Genomic DNA, 17,506 nt, shown 5'->3' with positions numbered 1-17,506 from the left:
GTCCCTCCGCAGGGCCTTTCGCCTCCCCTAGAGCACGGGGAGCGCTCTTTGTGAGGAGTCCAAGGTCTTGTAGAGGAGACTCTTGTGTAAAGTGTATTGTGTCCTCCGAGATGCCATTACCATCATTTTCATCAAATTATTTCATACAATTTATGCAGCAGAGGAATGTTATTAGGAGAACAACAGTTTGTTTCCCTGTGAGCGAGTAATTCGCTGCACAGAAAGGAGAGTTGCCTTTTGTTATGGCAACGGAAGTGTTGAGGATGATGTAAAGGAAACTCCTATCAGATCTGGGTCACATCACGACAGCTTAATTTGCAAAATCTACACATGCAGTTGTTGCGCAGAGCTCACAGGGAAAACAGTTAAACATGTTATTACCCAGGAATTTGGGGAGGCTGAGGGAAAGGCGGGGCAGGGGTAATTTTCATGGTTGCAGTTGTATTGTCTTAACCTGGAGCAGATGTGCTTATAGATTTCGGAACTGGAATCAGTCACTTTCTTGAACGTCTCTTGTATTTAGCGTGCAAGTACTTGGAGGCCAGGCCTGGACCATGTTTTTGTGCCACAACTCTCATGGCAAAGGTGCTGCTAGAAATAAACCAATCTGCAGACAGATACGCTTGGCTGGCACTATACAACGTGTTCTTTTGATACCTGTCTCCACATGGAGCAGCTGTGCCACCTCAGGGACCTCTGTGCTCTCATCCAGGCATGGGCCTTTGCTCCAAGAGAGGTCTTGGCAGCACACACCTAAGCACAGAGCCACAGGCACCATCTTCCTGCACAGGATCTCTTATTGCACGCTACTTCCAGGAAACTTGTTTCCCTTTTACGTTAGGTAGTGCTCTAACGTACCACTGGAGTTAAGTTTAAAGATTTGCTGCCTGCTGTCCAGTGGAAGCGAGCTGGCACAACACATCAGAACCATTACATGCTGCAGCCTCCCTGCAACTGCTCGAAGGGAGCTTCATCCAACTTTTCAATTGCATTTTTTCTACTATTTAAAATTCAGTTTCAGGTGCACAGCAATCACTTCTGGGAGCCATCATAGCATTCAAACTAATTTTAAACAAACTTAAAACAGTGAGACCTGCAGACTTTTAAAATCAATATTTTATTTTACTTGAATGTGCAAATAAATATAAAAAAACTACATTCAAAGAGCTGGCAAAGCAATTACAAGCCCAAAAGCAAAGATCCTTCAAAAAAATGGAAGAACAAACTCTTGAATCAAGGTCGTGCTAGCAGATACACAACAGTTGAGCTTAAACTCTCAGACGTTAGCAAGCCACTCTCAAACCTGCACTGCCCGCTATTCCATCATTTCACATCGTTTGCTACTATCATTTTTAAGACAATAGCACTGTAAAGGGCCACAGTCTGTCTTCACCTGTTCAGATTATAAATTAAGGTTTACAAAATAAGGATGCTTAAAAATACCTGAAGTACACTTAAAAATGGCAAGATGGAACAGGATGGTGCACAGGTGTGTTACCCTCCTACACTAGGGGACACCTGGAATCAAATGCATTTTAAGCCACAAGTTGCAACCTACTGTCTAGTAAACATTTTCTGTATCATAAAACCATAAAATTTGGCACAGTTGTCATCTCCACTGGAAGACAGCAGAGAGGTGAACAGGACTGAGGTGTATTTTGTTGAGCTGTCTGGCAGCGAAAGGGGAGACTGTGCTTTGCACTGGGCTTGTCCCCCCCCTCTCCACCCAGCTCTCCCCTAGCTACACCCTCAGTGGCTTTTATCACTTACTGCAACAAGAGCAGGGGAAGAACCTCCAGATCATTTCCGTAACCAAAATTTAACAGACTCGGACAACGAGAACACGAGTTTTTGATGAATAGTGCTCCACTGGCAATGGTTGTGCAACTGGCCACGAATGCCAGAGACTGGTCTCCCTCCTTCCCTCCCACAGATTATTTTGCAAAAAAGACAAAAGAGTCGGTACAGTTTTCTATTAAATGTACCCCAAAGGCCAATTTTTGTACTGTCAAGTGAGACAATTGCAAAACCAAGTGCTGTACAGTGGAAATAACTCAGGAGAAATCCTACAGCCCGCTACTCAGGTCTGGCAGAAATTATAACATAAAAATCAAAGCCACAAAAAATATCCAGGTGGGGCGTTACTCCCCCAAAAGCCAGGAAAAGTTGGAAGCCGAGCTGAAAGGAGGCCAGACCTGCCTCAAGACATGATGTTTGTAATACACTCCATGACAGTGTGCTTGCCTTTGAGAAACAAGAGCAAAGTCACAACAGGATTGCAGGACAGACACGACTGAATTTTCTTGATTTTTTCAATAGATTTAGTCAGATAATTGACGTAGTGTTCTGCACGGTTCAAGGTACTTTTTGTCTTGCTTCTTTTCAAAAAGGCTTCGAAGTACAGATGGTTCAGTGGAAAAGTTCGTCTACAATGATTGTGGCTGGATTTAATCCTCCCCATCACAGATTTCCATGTGTCACTGCAAATACATCATCTGTGCTGACCTAGCAGAAACAGCAGAGTATCTGGGACAAACCTCAGATCCAGCGCACATACAGTGCTGCAAGAGCTCCATCTACCGACGTTATTTAAGTGGTACAACCCAGCAGAACCACGGAGTCCGGGCATGCACAAGAAAAGCGAAGCGCCTGAGAACGCAGTCTCCAGAGGCTGCCAATCAGCATGCAAAATCCCCCCCCAAAAAACCCAACCCCAAAACCAGACCAGACCTCGTAATGGGTATTCCTTCCCACGCACACGCTCCAAGCAGCTCCAGATGTGAAAGGCAAAGCCTGCAGTAGGTCACAGGTTCACGAAGCAATGAAATGGGATGTGGCACAGCACCTGCAGGCAGGTAGGTGACGGGTCTTGGCTGTCCTGTGCCACCAGCTGCTCTTGCCTAGCACTGCAGGTTACAGAGTTTCTTCCCCCTTAGTTCATGCTCCAAAATACACAGTTGATGAGTGAGAGTTAGAGGGTTTAGCACACCCTTGTCTCAGTTTTGGCATTTTCTCACCAGAGCATCGGTGATGAATACTGCAATCGTTGCCTTATCAGTATGCACAGATAACGAAGCACTCTGCAGCAAGGCTGGCAACCTGTGTCAGGTTCTTTCAGCCACACCGGCACTTGGAGGTTACATTGAAGAGTTCTGCAGGCTCCAAGACAGCACAAACTCAGGAAGATAGGGAACATAAAACCTTTCAAAGTGGAAGCAGCTGCCAGCATCTGCTCAAGCACCAGCCAACTCCATCTCTCCAACGAAGCCACTAGTGGTGGTTTGCCAAGAGCCTGACCCCCTCATTCAGCCCTTCTGTGTTGGCTGGTCAGCAGTGGCCTAAAGCTATGAAACTACTAAAAAGTGTGTGGCAATGCCAAGAGCCCTCTTCCCATAAAGCTGTTAAGTCTCTTCATGATGACTGGAGGATTACGCTGCAAGAAGACAAGTCTATGCCATATGGAAAATACATCATAATCCAAAGTAAAATGCTGTTTGGATAAATATCATTAATACATACATTGCATTCCCACCACTATTCTCAGAGTAAATGTGTTTCATCAGCAACGCTCCTACTTGTCTTGGTCCCAGGCACAAGTCTCCTCATGGTGAAGCTGGACGGCGACTGTACTGCACTCTGTATCTGTTCACCGGGACCCCGTGGACATTCACTGTCTCGCAAGTTGTTTTACAGGGCACCATCTCTTCATCTTCATCTCCCATTAGCCAGTCTTGAACTACATCAACTGCTTCCATGGTCACATTCTCTTCTAGCCACCTGTTGTGCCATTCTTCAAACTGCTGGTGGTGCTTTAACAGCACCATTGGCTGTACCTGAAAGCAGGACAGTAAAGATCACCAAGAGGTCAAAGCCTTCACCTCTTTGGATGTCCAAGATGTGCATGCTTTACAACACAACACAAACAGCAAAACAAAAAGCTGCATCCCTGCCTTTAAAGATCTCTATTTCTTTCTGTTTGATACTCGCCCTTAAAATTTGCATGGTAAAGACTACTAAATTAAACCAAAGCACACAGAATCTACTCTCTCTCCTCTGTTTCATCCAACACAGAGAAGTAACTTCTGGATGCAGCTTGCAGGAATTCAGTCACAAGATCTCTTACTGGTATCTGTCTTTTGGCTGGCAGAGAGAGTAATAGGAGATGTACCTGTTTGGCTCGGCAGAGAGCTCCCCGCCTGTACATGTAATCCTCTGAGTTCATGATGAACATCATTTTGTGGGTGTTGAGCTTAAAACGGCAGTCCACATTGCAGGCGCTTTCTACCCCAATCAGTCTCTTCCAGGAGCTCTTCACTTCACTCCGCAGAGCTCTCACTTGCTTACATTGCCATTTGCGAAATTTTTTTAGGTTTCTAAAAATAAAAAAAAAAATAGAAAAAAATATGAAACGTTCATCACACTTAGTTTTCCATTCTCTTAAGTACATCACCCAAAATCATTGCCACATGTTTAGAGGAAGTAGTACCAGCTGCAGGCGTGACTGAGGAGGGAGAGAACTCACCTTTGCAGAAAGACTGGTTTCAATAAGAAGCCATCATTCTGGTTGTTCGGAGCTCCTTCTACCCCAACGTACTGCTCCATGTAGTTAGCAAGGTGCTACAGAAGAGAAAACAATTTCAAGTCAGATTTCTCTCATCAGGACAAACACTGCTGCAAAGAACTGCTTTACTTCCAAGCTGCTTTTTATGAAGATGCTGGTATCTCACTCAACCCCAAGCTGATTTATGTTGGAACTGTTTTGTTAACGTACACGCTGCTGTCAATGACCACAGCCCCACATGTAATCTTCCCACCTCCTAAGTAAGCTTATCCTTCTGGCAAAGCCTCACGTTTTAGAACAAGAAGTCAGTCATACAGCAGACTCCACGATCACTGTAGTATTACCTGGACCTCCACAGGATCTTCTGTTTGGGTTTCCTCTGTATCCAGAAGCTCAATGGTCATGATCACCTGCCCTTTCCGCTGCAGAAACATTACCTATAATAAAGTGGCAGGTATGAGATATTGGCCACATGGGTCCACAATAGAATGCTGGATAGTCAAAAGTCATTTGGACAATAAATACAAGAACAGGACAGGAGTAAGCAACAAGGCTTTTCAGTGAGCCAGTACACCACTTTGCTATCTGTGGTGGTGTTGGAACCTTCTTCCCATACTGCTTTCTCTCAACGCTGTAGCCTTGGAGCTTCCAAACCCACTTCTCTGAGGTGAAGTGCTACAGCCACTTTATGAAGTTCTCTGGCAGCAAATCCTTACCTTGAAACAGTTCTCATCTGCCATGCAACGTTCAGCCTTCCATTGATAGCTGGTCTCCTTTGCTGCCCGGACACACCGAGAGGATAAGTTACCTCCAGCAGCACCTCGCTTCCTTTCGTTTAAGTAGAGCTCAACAACCTTCAAGCAGATGTCATCGCTCACTAGATGGTGAAGCTTCCATTAAAAAAGGGGGAATTCAGTCAGCAAGTCTGGGCCAAGAGTTTACTCTAGTGTGTTATGAAAGGAGTGCAAAACTCAGCACAGCGTCACACCTCAGACAAAGTACCAAAGTTCTAACTTCAGAGACTTCGCACCCTTCACTCTCCTTTTCATTACTTTGCCATGCAAGGAACAGAGAAGAGCAGGGGCTGATATACCTTAACTGTAACTAAACTACAACTAGAAGACAGATATTGAGTAGAAAGGACTGAGCCTGTCTTTTGCCTTAGATATACATTGGAAATGGCAGAATTTTGGAAAAAAATGGAACCTAAGGCCAAAATGAATCAATCCCCTGAGGTGATCCCTGTACTGTAGGTGATGCTGAACTATCTCACTGAAAATCTGTCAGGCCCTTTCCACTACAAACATACCTTTTCTATGAATTTGCTCAACATTTTCTGAGTTTATATAGTACAAGGTAATGTGAGAAACCCATTTGTCAATGGACAGCAGCAAACTAGTTACCTGGCGGACAATATTCTGCACTAGTTTGTCCATAGTAAAGCCAATATAGGCATGGATAGTGAACATCTCCCTCAGCGTGTCCTCGTACTGTGTCGGGTCAATATTCCCATCCAGCAGACTCCTCACCATATCCAGGAAGGCAGGATAGTACTCCTCCAGCTCCACCTCACCTGGACAGGGAAAAAGAGCTGTCATTTACTACATGAAAGTAGCAGAGTGAAGTCAGAAGAAGTACAGGACAACACTGCTAAAGAACCAAGACATTCAGTAGTGGGAACATGTTTACACAGAAGTCTCTGGAAGGAGTGCTGGGAGGCTAACAGTTTTTCCTCTTCCATTACTACCTTGTGGTTATCTATTTCATTGTGGAGCCATTCACATTTTAATCAAAGTCACAGATTAATACAAGACACTTCAGAGCATCTGACAACAGTGGGCTTGCAGGAAGTCTCTATGAACTATGTATGTCATTTATCCTTTGAGGGCTTTCAAACTAGCTATCCTGGTAAATCAGCTGCATCCACAAATTGCAAATACAGTCGAGGTTTGTACCTCTACCTTCCTTACAAACTTGCTTGTTAGTCTCAGTTACCCAGATATAAACATTCAAGTGCTAACAACCAGAACATTAAGAACAGACTATGTCCCAGATTGCTCTTACTTGGTTGCTTCAGTCTTAGTTCCATGGCTGGATCATTGGTCTTTTCTTTTCTCCCCTCACAAAGGAGTTTCTCTCTCTCTTTTTCTGTCCGATATTCTAGAAGCTGCTTCTGAGCTTGACGATAAATCTTTAAGAGCCTCGAGCACAGAGTCTGATGAAGGCGGAGGAAGAAATACCAATTATTATTGACAAAGAACAGACTGTAAACATCATCCAGAGTGTTGTGAGGCTCAGCAGCTGTAACATCACAGAAGGTTGCTTTTGCTTCCAAAGGACTGCTTGGAGGCCCAGGCATATGTTTTTTCCGCAGCTCAGGAGTATCCAGGTTCTGCCCCTGATGGTTTTCTCTGTCTTCATCTGTTGATTCTTCAGAAATATTGTGTTCAGGGGGCTGAGAGAAAAACAGCTCGGGTATGAAGTGGTGCACTATCTGCCGAATGGTTGCTTGATCCTCCTTTTGGATAGTAGGCTGTCGTTTTACGTAATAGCTGATAAGAGATGCTGCATCTTCCAAAATCTGCTTGTCTTCATAGATAAAGATCAGATGAGGCTCGTTTGTGGATGAGCTTCTCCCCTCTGAGTGCTGCTCCTGATGCTGTAATCAAGAGACAAATAGGTAAAGATCCTTCCATTCCATGCTCAAGAGACTTTCCTGCCAGAAGAAATAAGCCCATGTTAATGCTATGCTTGGGACAGTCATTTTTGACTGAGAACTCTTCCAAGCACTACCTTCAAGAAGGTCCCAGGAGTGAGGTAAACCTTTAGATAATATATAAATGAAGGACAAATAGGATGCACTATTTGCTAGCATACATACCTCATCATAGACACTCTCGATTTCATTCAGCAAGCTCTTGGAGCGCAAAGCTTTGGTGTCATTTTGTTTGAAGTTGACAGCCTGGTGGTCAAGAGACTTCAGGTAGGCTTTCTCATACTGCTCCCGCCAAATCTTGTTGAAGCCCTGCTGGGCCTCCCGCCACTCCTCCTCTTTTGCTTTCAACCTGCGTAAACATGCACTCTACTTCAGTTTGAAAAGACAACCACAGAAATGCACACAAAGCAGTTTTAAAGTAGTTAATTGTGATGCACCACAAACTTTTCAGCATTCCTAGGACCCGTAAATAAATAAAAATGCACCATCATTGGAGAAAGGTTATCCTCTCTAACATGACCTACAGAACACAGTTGTTTAAAAAACGCTTAGGAGGAAGTCTAGAAACCCACAATAGTTTCCAATACCTTAACTGTATAACTGGAGATCATCTCACAACACCTTTCAGCATTACAAGGAGACTGTGTTTTGTTGTGTTTGTTTTTGTTTGTTTGTTTTTTAATAATAATAATAAAAAAAAGGATGGCTGAAGTACTCAGAAATAGAGTAGACAGGACTTACAACTCAAAAATAGTTCACTCCCAAGTCTAACTAAAAAACGTGGTTTTCCTGTAGGCACAGTCTGAGAAGTTTAAATACAGAAAGGAGGATTTTCAATAAGCTAACAAAACATTTTTACAGACTTTTAAGAATCTGCTAGAACATTTGTCACTTCAAACAAAAGCCTACTTTATTTCCTATTTCTGTCCTTTGCTGTAATCTAAGAAAGTGAAAACCAACTCACTTACTTTTGTAAACAAAACAAAACAAGAAGCTTTACAGTCCTGTAATAATTTCTTAAAGATCCCAGGTGAACATGGGAAAATGGCAATTACCTCTTAAGAACAACAGGAACTGCAGTAACTGGGTTTTTCTTAAGGCTTTCAATGATTTCTGGTGCTTTATCACCGTAGATGCGATAGATGGCCCTGCGCTGGATCACTTCTGATGTTCCTCCCAAGCAGTCATCGAGTCGAAATTTTTCTTGATCCTCTTGAGTCAGTCGAGAAAGCTTTTTCTGTACGCTCTCCAGCACACGTATTGTAGCTAAATTGGTCTCCAAGACAACATCCAACTGTTAAGAAAGAGTTCAAAAAAGACAGTGTTAAAAACAGGCATAGCAGGAAAACGGAGACGAGCGGTGCACAGGTCTGTTGCCCGCTGGGTGGAGCTAAGAAGCATCACCAGGGTTTCCCACTGGGAGAAACAGTATACGTATATTTCTTAAAGACAAGAAGCTTTTCAGAACTGGATCCATGCCTAAAAAGAACTATTAGACTCCAAGCAAATGGAAAACACCAAACTAACTCCAATCAATGAATAGTAACTGAACTTCCGTTATTTGGCCCCCAAGTAGTTCAGTCAAAACCCTCATGGCTAAAAGTTTTGCTTTCTGAGGAGAAAGACAAGCAGAAAGGAAGCTGAGTAGCAGAGGTACCTCAAAACGCTCATCTTCACAGCGGTGCAACTGTTCCTCATAAGGAGTCTTCTTGGAGCTGACAAAAGTTGAGTCTTCGGACCAGGATGGGAATGAAACCCAGGTGTCGTTTAACACCTGCAACAGTGACATTGAACAGAGCCTTAGGAGTCCAGAGCTATTCTCAGGGGGCTGATACTTTACTGTTTTATTCTTGCAGAGTTCTTCCCTGAGTTTCTACTGGAATTTTCAGCCTAGTTAACACTGTCATGAGTGCTCTTCAGATGATTAGAGGTCCGTGTAGAAATGTGTCAAAGTTCAAAAGCACCTTCACGATCATCTCACAGAGCACAGAGATCACTCTGCATTAATCCACAACTGTAAGTAAAGCAGACGCAGTTGCCAACAACAGGGAAAGGTGGGAGCATCTACCTATACTGCATTATGTCTGTTCTCAGTGACAACAGTGCCTGTGACTCTCGCTAATGGTGCTCTTTCAGGAGAAACATTGCTTTTAAAAGTTAGGGTCCACTGCTAGAAAATTAATTTCATCCTATTTAATGTTCTTTACTATACAAATAATTTTGTGTATGCACACAGATTTAAAAGAGATTAAACTGAAAGAAATGCTTTGAGATATGTTTAGACAAAATTAGCAAGCTGAATGTGGATACTCTTATTTCAATAAATTGGATGAATAACTGATGCAAGATTAAAGGCAACTAATCAGTGTTAGAGAGAGGAATCCATGTGTAGAAGCTGTAGCACAAACTATTCTACTTCAGGTTACCTAAGTACAATGTGCGTACAGGGACTGAATAGGTTGATCCCCAAATACCTCCTTGCAAATGGCTGTTCTTCCACTGCACTTTGGCTGCTGATAGGTTTTGGGAAGAGCACGGTAACTTGATCCAATGCGTTTGCAGGAAGCATAATCAATTTCCCGACTCATTCCATCCCCAGATCGGTCACTCAGTGGAGAAGCAAATGAAAGCTCTTTCACACCAAGGAAGGACTTGAACTGTGCAAACAGTTCTGGGAATTTCCTTCAGAAACACAAGTAAGCATAAGCTACATTATTTCATTCTGACAGTTTTAGGGTGCCTAATGCATGTCATAAAAGTGAGGGTGAAGACCCAAACAGATTTAGTACCGTGGTGAGAAATCCTTCACCAACATTTTACCTCTGTTATCTTTCCCTCTGAAATGCTTTATGTTCTTTTGGACTTAAGGCAGAAAGAGAATTTCTCTTCACAGCTTCGCCAATACTACCCTTAACCGAGGAGTCAGCGTTCCTTGCTGTGTGACTCCCTCTTCTGTTGAAAGCCAAACAGCACAAGAGACTCACAACAAAGGTAGAACTATTTATATTTTTCACAGCTCTATTCCGAGCTTCCATGTTTATACCTGTATTTTACAGTGAGAGATTAGAACAGGGAGTGTGAACAGAAACCACAATCCAGAGTACAAGAGATTCTCTGCCCCCATTAGTATAGCATAGCATCGGGTAGTCTCATAAGGTTTTCAACTGGATGTACAAGCAGTAGAAAATATCCTCCCCAAAATGCACGAGAGCTGTGTAGATATGTTAAGATGCGGATTTTATTATTCCTCTTTATGGATTAGCTTCCAATGTCTGGCATGCTACCTGGAAGTATTTCTGAAGTTGAATCCAAAGCTTCAGTAACAAAGTTCACTGTGCCTACCAAAAATTAACAGAGCAAGGCCTAAAAAAGTACAACACGGCAGAGACTGCAATCAGTAACTTACCCTAGAAATGGTGTAACTAGTTGGAGCAGCTCGGAGCCAGAGACCAACTCCTGGTTGAAGAGAGCAATGCAACGGAGAAAGTTTTCATAGACTTCCTGGCTCTTTAGCACCCTACGCACCTAAAGACAGTTTGGAGAGAAATGATCAGATGGCCTGAATGTCATTTTTATTTAGCGTTCATATTCTGAAGCACTCTGAACTATGGGTATGGTGGCAAACCTCTATCTGCACCACAATACAGAAGGAGAACATGCCCCAAAAGTCCCAGTTTCATACAATAATTTAGTAAATGCATTTGGTGACTAAGAGGAAATATCACTGAAAAGCAGAGAAAAATGTATCTGTCAGAGACAAGCATTCAGGAAAAGGTTAATGATGAGTTTCCACTCCTCTTCCAAAATCATCTTTTTTTTTTCTTGGTCTGTCTCTGCCACCCGAAGTCAGGCAATTGCTAAGTGCTGACACACAAATTGTACACAAAACGAACCAATTAGTAACCACATAAATGGTTGAAAATTAGTCCACAGATGGGAGAACAGGCCAAATACCAACCTTGTCAAAGAATGAAAACTCTTGCAGTGTTCCGTATTTTCCCACTGTTGCTACTGACAGATCTTTGGTACCTCGCAGTTTCATTTTCTTCTGTTAAAAGAACAAACAGTTTTACTTAACACGCTGTCACTCAAATACTATCAAATTCCACTTTATGGACATGCAACAACTCTGAGCAAAGGCTGAAACTCTGTATTTCCCAAAGAGTGATCTAACATTGCTATGTCAAGTCCTCCAGAGCAATCTCTATCAAATGACTCCCTAAGCAAAGAAGAAAACACACACAAAATGGATCGCTTCAGGAAGAATTCCAAAGAACAATTCCCTTGTAAGAACAATGAACTGGCCCTTTCCAGGGCCAATACTTTGTACATAAGGTCTTGATATTTAGTATTTAACATGGTACCGCATACATTAGAACATACTTTAAACAACCTCTTTTGCTGCAGAAGATTAGTATTTTTAAAATAGCTTTGAATATTTTCTTGTACCTAACACCTATGTACCTCAAAGACACCACTCATTACAACTTTATCTAAGGAATTATATAAACACAATGAGTAATACCAGGTTACTCTAAGTTTCACTTGCAAAAGATACCTTTGCTGGGCCAGAAACAGGACGCAATAGCAGTGGTCTGGATCGTTTTTTGCTGTGTTCAAGATTCTTTTCATGCTCGGTTTTCTGGACACTGTTCACTTCACATGGTCCATTTCCTGTGAACTGAAGAAAATAAATAATCATTCTGATGCTCTCTCCTCAGTCCGTGCAAATAAAGAATCTGGCTTATCCGAACAGAGAGCATGTAGTTCAGTGACCTGCTTTGTGAAATTCCAGACAGCAAAGAGAAGCAAATTTCACCTACTGGCTGTATGTTTTTCCATAATATATTCCACATACAAACAGGCAGTGTTCAATAATCTGTCTTGTTCCAAGCATACACATACCAAAGACCTCTTAGCCTCCGGAAGAAACTGTCCAAACTCAGAGAGCAGATCCTCCTGTCCCCTGAACAGATTTGCTACTTCAGTAAACACTTCTTCCTCTGACATGCCTCGAAAGGGTCGACCTTTAGTGTTCAGCTGTTCTTTCTGCAAAAGTATGCACAGATGTTAGATGCAAAAACATACAATGCAAGAAAAGCTGACAACTCCACAACAGTCAAAAGCCCTAGGCAACACAAACTTGATTTAAACCGCAGACAGCCCAGGGTTCTTACAGCGCATCCTATTACAGAGGATATCACTACATCAACTGAAGGTTAGCAAAGGCAGATGCAGATACAACTCCTTCACACCTCAGACCCCATGAAGTTCTACAGTTTTCACACTTCTGTCATTTCCTCAAGTAAATATCTATGAGGCAGTCATTGGACAACAGCTTGGGAACCGTTCAACAGGCTGACGTTTCATTCGACAACAACTACTCAACCAGCCACACTGCACACCCACAATATCTTAACGCAGAAGGCTTTTTACCTGGTAAGTATGAAGAATTTCTAAAAAGGATCTGTAAATTTCTGGGTGGTCAAGGAAGCGTGTTTTGATCTTATTCACGTAACTAATAGCATTATTGAACTCTACAGAATCAGACTCCAAAGGAATCTGGGATTTATCTTCTTTGTATGGAAGCTGTTGCCTGAACTCCTCGGAACAGTCACTGTGGTTGTGCGAGTTCTCCTGCGAGTAATGCAACAGCAGCCCACTGCCAGGGACAGCGCTGGGAACAGGCTCTGAGGGCACCTAGTGGTGTAAGACACACAAGACAGTGACTCGTACAGCAACACAGGTGCAAGTTCAACTACAATCTAGCATCAGTATTTTCAATGTTTAACTAGAAAGGATTACGACATGAAGAAATAAGGAAAAAATATTTGATTAGCCAATGAATTTCCTTACCTACGTTATTAACGCCATGAGTTAAAAAAAATCCCATAAGCTGTATCTGGCTTACAAACCATCTGACTCACTGCTGCTTTTTGACTGTCACTGCATTTCCCACTACCCTTGAGAGGGTGTACCAAATCACGCATGCTGCAGTTTCTAGTACCACTGTTCTACTCCAGAGGAACTGTCAGTTTTAAGAAACATTAAAATGTAAAGCTCAAAGATGCTGAATTTATAAGCCACAGAGAGATCTATGGAAACTAAGACCTAAAAGATATTTACTGCTACTAATTAGAGTTAAACCACAAGTTTATCAGTCGAATTCAAATGGTAGCTCCATTTCAGCCTCCACAACCACACAACACGAACGAAAAAAAAGCAGAAGCCAATACATATCCACCTACGTTACAGCAGAAGCCTTTCATTGCAGGATGGTACCAATTGCATGGCAACACTTGACACACATTTTTTTGCCTACCGCCTAAACACATTCCTCAGTTTCTTATTGGAAGTATGAGTCTTCCAGATCTTTTTTTTAAATTCGTCACTACACACCACACATTGAGAGTCTATAAAAACAGCTCAAGCCAATTACAATTTCAGTTTTCAAACCTGCCTGAAGTATTTTAAGTTGCACTGGCACTTTGTGCAGGAATAGCGTTCTAGTGCAAGCTAAACTAACGACTGCTTTGAGAAGAAACATTCAAATTTATGTTGTACCCATTACCATACTTTGAAAACCATGTAAAAACTTTAGCAACGTGCAATACTTGCAAATCTACAAAGCCTAAACTGTGTGAGAGATGTATATAGTGATACATATAACAGGATTTGCTTAGAATGATGAGCTCCGTAACCTACCTGACTAGCCAATGGTGACTGTATGCTTAACTTCCCGTTCTTTGGAATTTCTATTCTGTATCCCAGCGGGAGGAAAGCATTGAATCCTACAATGAGGTCAGGATGCTCATGGAACAGCTGCGAAACACGTCGGATTACGCCAGGTGTGTCAATGCTAAAATTGAGAACAGATTGTTACTTGTGTCTAAATCAGAAATCTGAGTCAAGCCTAGAAAATTATAGAGGTACATCAAGCAGCTGGCTTCTCACAGATGTGGTTTTTAACAAACTTTGGGAACTTTAGACCTGGAAATTAACCCAAGCAGAGGGAACAACCACCACCCACTGCAGCCTCACTCTGGGAGCGTTGTCCACAGAGATAGATGTGAGTGTGCAGGTTACGTAAATCGGGCAAGGCAGCCATCACCTGGAAGGCTGATAGGTCACAGCTCTGTGCTTAGGAGTTTTATTTTCCAGACTCGTGTTTCAGAGTGGGAAGTAAAACCACATTTTTCTTTTTCTGGGGATTTCTGCTCTGGAAAACAATGTAGCAGAGGACACCGGGGTGGACAGACACCTTTCTCCGCTGTCTAGCGGCTGTGCTACAGGGGAACAGGGCCAGGAGGGTGGCCTGTGTGTCTGAGGAGATGGTAAAGGTTGGTTGGACATGGTGCTTAGGGACATGGTTTAGAGGGTGACATGAGTAGCAGGAGGATGGTTGGACCAGATGATCCTGAAGGTCTCTTCCAACCTTAATGATCCTAGAGCTCTAAAATGGTGGGAAGGCTGAGGAACCCTGCAAAGGCCCCCGTAAAGCCTGAGAAGCTCCACGGGTCAGTCCTGGGGTGCGGGGCCTGGCCTTTACCTCTGACTTTTGAATTCTTTCATGATCTCCAGAAAGCCGTTGTAGGTGGCGGGGTCGCTGCCGAAGCGGATCTTCACCTGGTCCAGGTAGGAGAGCGCGTCCTCCACCTGCAGGGACGGAACGAGGCTGAGGCCCTGGGCAAGGGGTGGGGGGGACACCACACAAACCCTGGGGCACCCCAGGGCACCGGGGAGGGGGAAAACAGCCCCGGGAGGACCCCCACAGCCCTGAGGGGGGGCACACGGTACCAGAGGGGATGGCAGCCCCACGGGATGATGGAGGGTGGGCTGCAGGGTACCGGGGAGGGGGGGGGCACGACACAGCCCCGGGTGCAGGGAGAGGGGGGGGGGGGCACGGTCCCGAGGGAGAATAGGGCTCGGGGGGGGGGGTGGACGGGGCCACGGTACCGAGGCCGGGAGAAGAGGGGCGGGGGGGGGGCACGGCACCGGAGGAGGGGGGCAGCGGCTCCTCAAGGCAACGGAGGGGAAGGAGGGGGGGGGCACCGGAGCCCGGGAGCGGGGCAGGCCCCAGGGACGGGCCGGGCGGAGGTGGTGGGGGGGGGGGTCGAGGACACCATCCCGGGATCGCCCCCGCACTCACATGCACCGGCAGCTTCTCCTGCGCCACCGCCCGGCCGCCGCCGCCGCCCCACCGCGGGGCGCTGCCCCCTCGGCCACCGCCGCCCCCCGCCGCCATGTTGGGATCGGGGCCGCCGCCGCCGCGCGCCCCCCTCCTCACTCCCCCTCCGTCCCTCCCTCCCGTCAGAGCGCGCCGAGCGCCTGCGTCACCGCGCACGGCCCGGCCCGGCCCGGCCCGCGCCGGAACCTTCGCGGCCGCCGTTGGCGGCGGCGGCGGCGCCGCTGCTCGGGAGCGCGCGCGCGTGCGTGCGCGGGTCGGTGTGCGCGTGCGCGCTGCGTCCGCGCGCTCTGAGGGGCTCTGAGGGGCTCTGAGGGGTTTGGGGGTGGCGGTGTCCGTTGGCGGCCCCCGCTCGGCTCTTCACATTAAAGGGGGGGTTGGGGGACACGGACATGATACGGTTGACACTCAGGGGCTGGCTTGGGCGATTTTTCATTTTTCGTGGAGTCAAAGTTGGAAAAGATCGCCAAGAGCGCCCAGTCCAGCCATCGTGGAGTCATAGAACGGCTCGGGTTGGAAGGGGACTCGAAGGTACCCCAGCTCCAAGCCCCCTGCTGTAGGGCAGGGGCGCCACACACCACATCAGGTTGCCCAGGGCCCCGTCCAACCTGGTCTAGAACACCTCCAGGGATGGGGCAACCACAACTGCCCCCCTCCCACCAATATCACCCCCTCCCACCTCTGTCAGCCCCTAAACCATGTCCCTAACACCATTCCCAACCTCTCCCTCAAAACCCCCAGGGACAGTGACCGCACCACCTCCCTGGGCAACCCCTTCTAATGCCTGCCTAAAAGATCTCCCACAAAGGCTGCACGTGTAGTTTTTCATCAGGCAGTTAAACACAAATATCTGTTTTGATTTATTTTCCCTATTTTACAGTGCACAGAAGGAATATCTCTAAGGATTTTTTGCTTATTTACTTTTCATAGGTCGTCATTACGATACTTTTGTGCCAGGGCATTGATGCTCTGAGGTAGTCACAGCAAGGGAGTTTTCAGCGATATTTAATGTTGTAGTTCTGAGACCTAAAGCGAAAGGATACAAAAAGAAAGCCACAGGCTCAGTCCTGGCTGTTTGTGCTGTATAACCTCTCTTGCCTTTGGTTTTATACCATGGAACAGATCTGAGAGAGCTTGTTGGTATGAGTCTGGATCTCAAAAGAATTTCCTCGATTGTGCTGATGCTTGCTTGAGTTTTTCCCATCTTTCTTTTGGGATTCTACTGTACACACTGAGGTGATTGGAATGTGTTATACTAAGAAGTGGTTTTAGGACAGTGAAACTTCTCACGGATAATATAACAGAGCTTTGTTGTCGCAACAAAGCCATCTGCAGTTGGCACAATTCTGGTAGCTGTTGTGTGTATGCACTGTACTGCCAGTAAGGCACCTGCAGAAACTAAATTCAGAATAAAGAACCCTAACCCTAATCCCTAGGCCTAACCCTAACGCTAACCCTAACCCTAACCCCAAAAATTGCCCCCAACGGAAGCCTTTGGGTACAACTGAACGCCCAGCGGAGCCTTTACATAACCCCACATGCAACCATACTCTGTGTCTTCGCTGTTTATGAACAACCCTAAACGTAACCCTAACCGGAACACTGAGACGAATTTTAAGTAGTACCCCAGAACATACGTACAGCGACACTTTCTCCCATCAAAACGTGCTCCCAAAGGAAGCATTTGGGTACGCCTGAACTCTCCAGGGGAGCCTTTACGCAACCCCACATGCAATTGGACTCTGTGCCTTTGCTCTTTCTGAACAACCCTAAACGTAACCATAACCAGAACACTGAGTAGTAGGACCTGATTTAAAATACATCTGCCCCAAACAGTCCCTTGTCACCAGGCAGTTCGCATTCAGTAAAACTGGACCCCTGATGTTACCTGAGGAGAGAGGAAGATAGTAGGCAAAATAAGCCATGCTGCCTGTTTCTCCTTAGAACATTATAGGTGGTTTGCATAACAGAAATGTGCAGAGGCTTTTACTTGTTTTGCCATAAAACTTGCTGCTATTTGAGCCCATAATATTTTTCTTTATTG

The 17,506-nt window shown here is 45.1% G+C and overlaps 1 protein-coding gene across 1 annotated transcript; it reads right to left on the bottom strand.

The window, feature by feature from the left end:
- Positions 1 to 1,098: 1,098 nt before the first annotated feature.
- Positions 1,099 to 15,578, bottom strand: SIN3B (SIN3 transcription regulator family member B). The gene is made up of 19 exons (XM_082779950.1): positions 15,427 to 15,578; positions 14,827 to 14,933; positions 13,983 to 14,136; positions 12,714 to 12,977; positions 12,183 to 12,326; positions 11,836 to 11,958; positions 11,236 to 11,325; positions 10,684 to 10,802; positions 9,752 to 9,959; positions 8,935 to 9,051; positions 8,333 to 8,571; positions 7,443 to 7,626; positions 6,626 to 7,220; positions 5,965 to 6,134; positions 5,278 to 5,451; positions 4,906 to 4,998; positions 4,523 to 4,617; positions 4,169 to 4,373; positions 1,099 to 3,833 (listed from the first exon to the last, which is right to left on the bottom strand). Exons 1-19 carry the CDS (start codon positions 15,520 to 15,522, stop codon positions 3,603 to 3,605), a joined length of 3,408 nt encoding a protein of 1,135 aa, XP_082636076.1. The 5' UTR covers positions 15,523 to 15,578; the 3' UTR covers positions 1,099 to 3,602.
- Between the last annotated feature and the right edge of the window lie 1,928 nt (positions 15,579 to 17,506).

The sequence above is a fragment of the Aythya marila genome (genome assembly GCF_965140915.1).
Source record: "Aythya marila genome assembly, chromosome: 27".
In the NCBI taxonomy this organism is placed as follows: domain Eukaryota; kingdom Metazoa; phylum Chordata; class Aves; order Anseriformes; family Anatidae; genus Aythya; species Aythya marila.
Note: the sequence above shows the minus strand (reverse complement) of the source record. Positions and strands in the feature narration are given on the sequence as shown.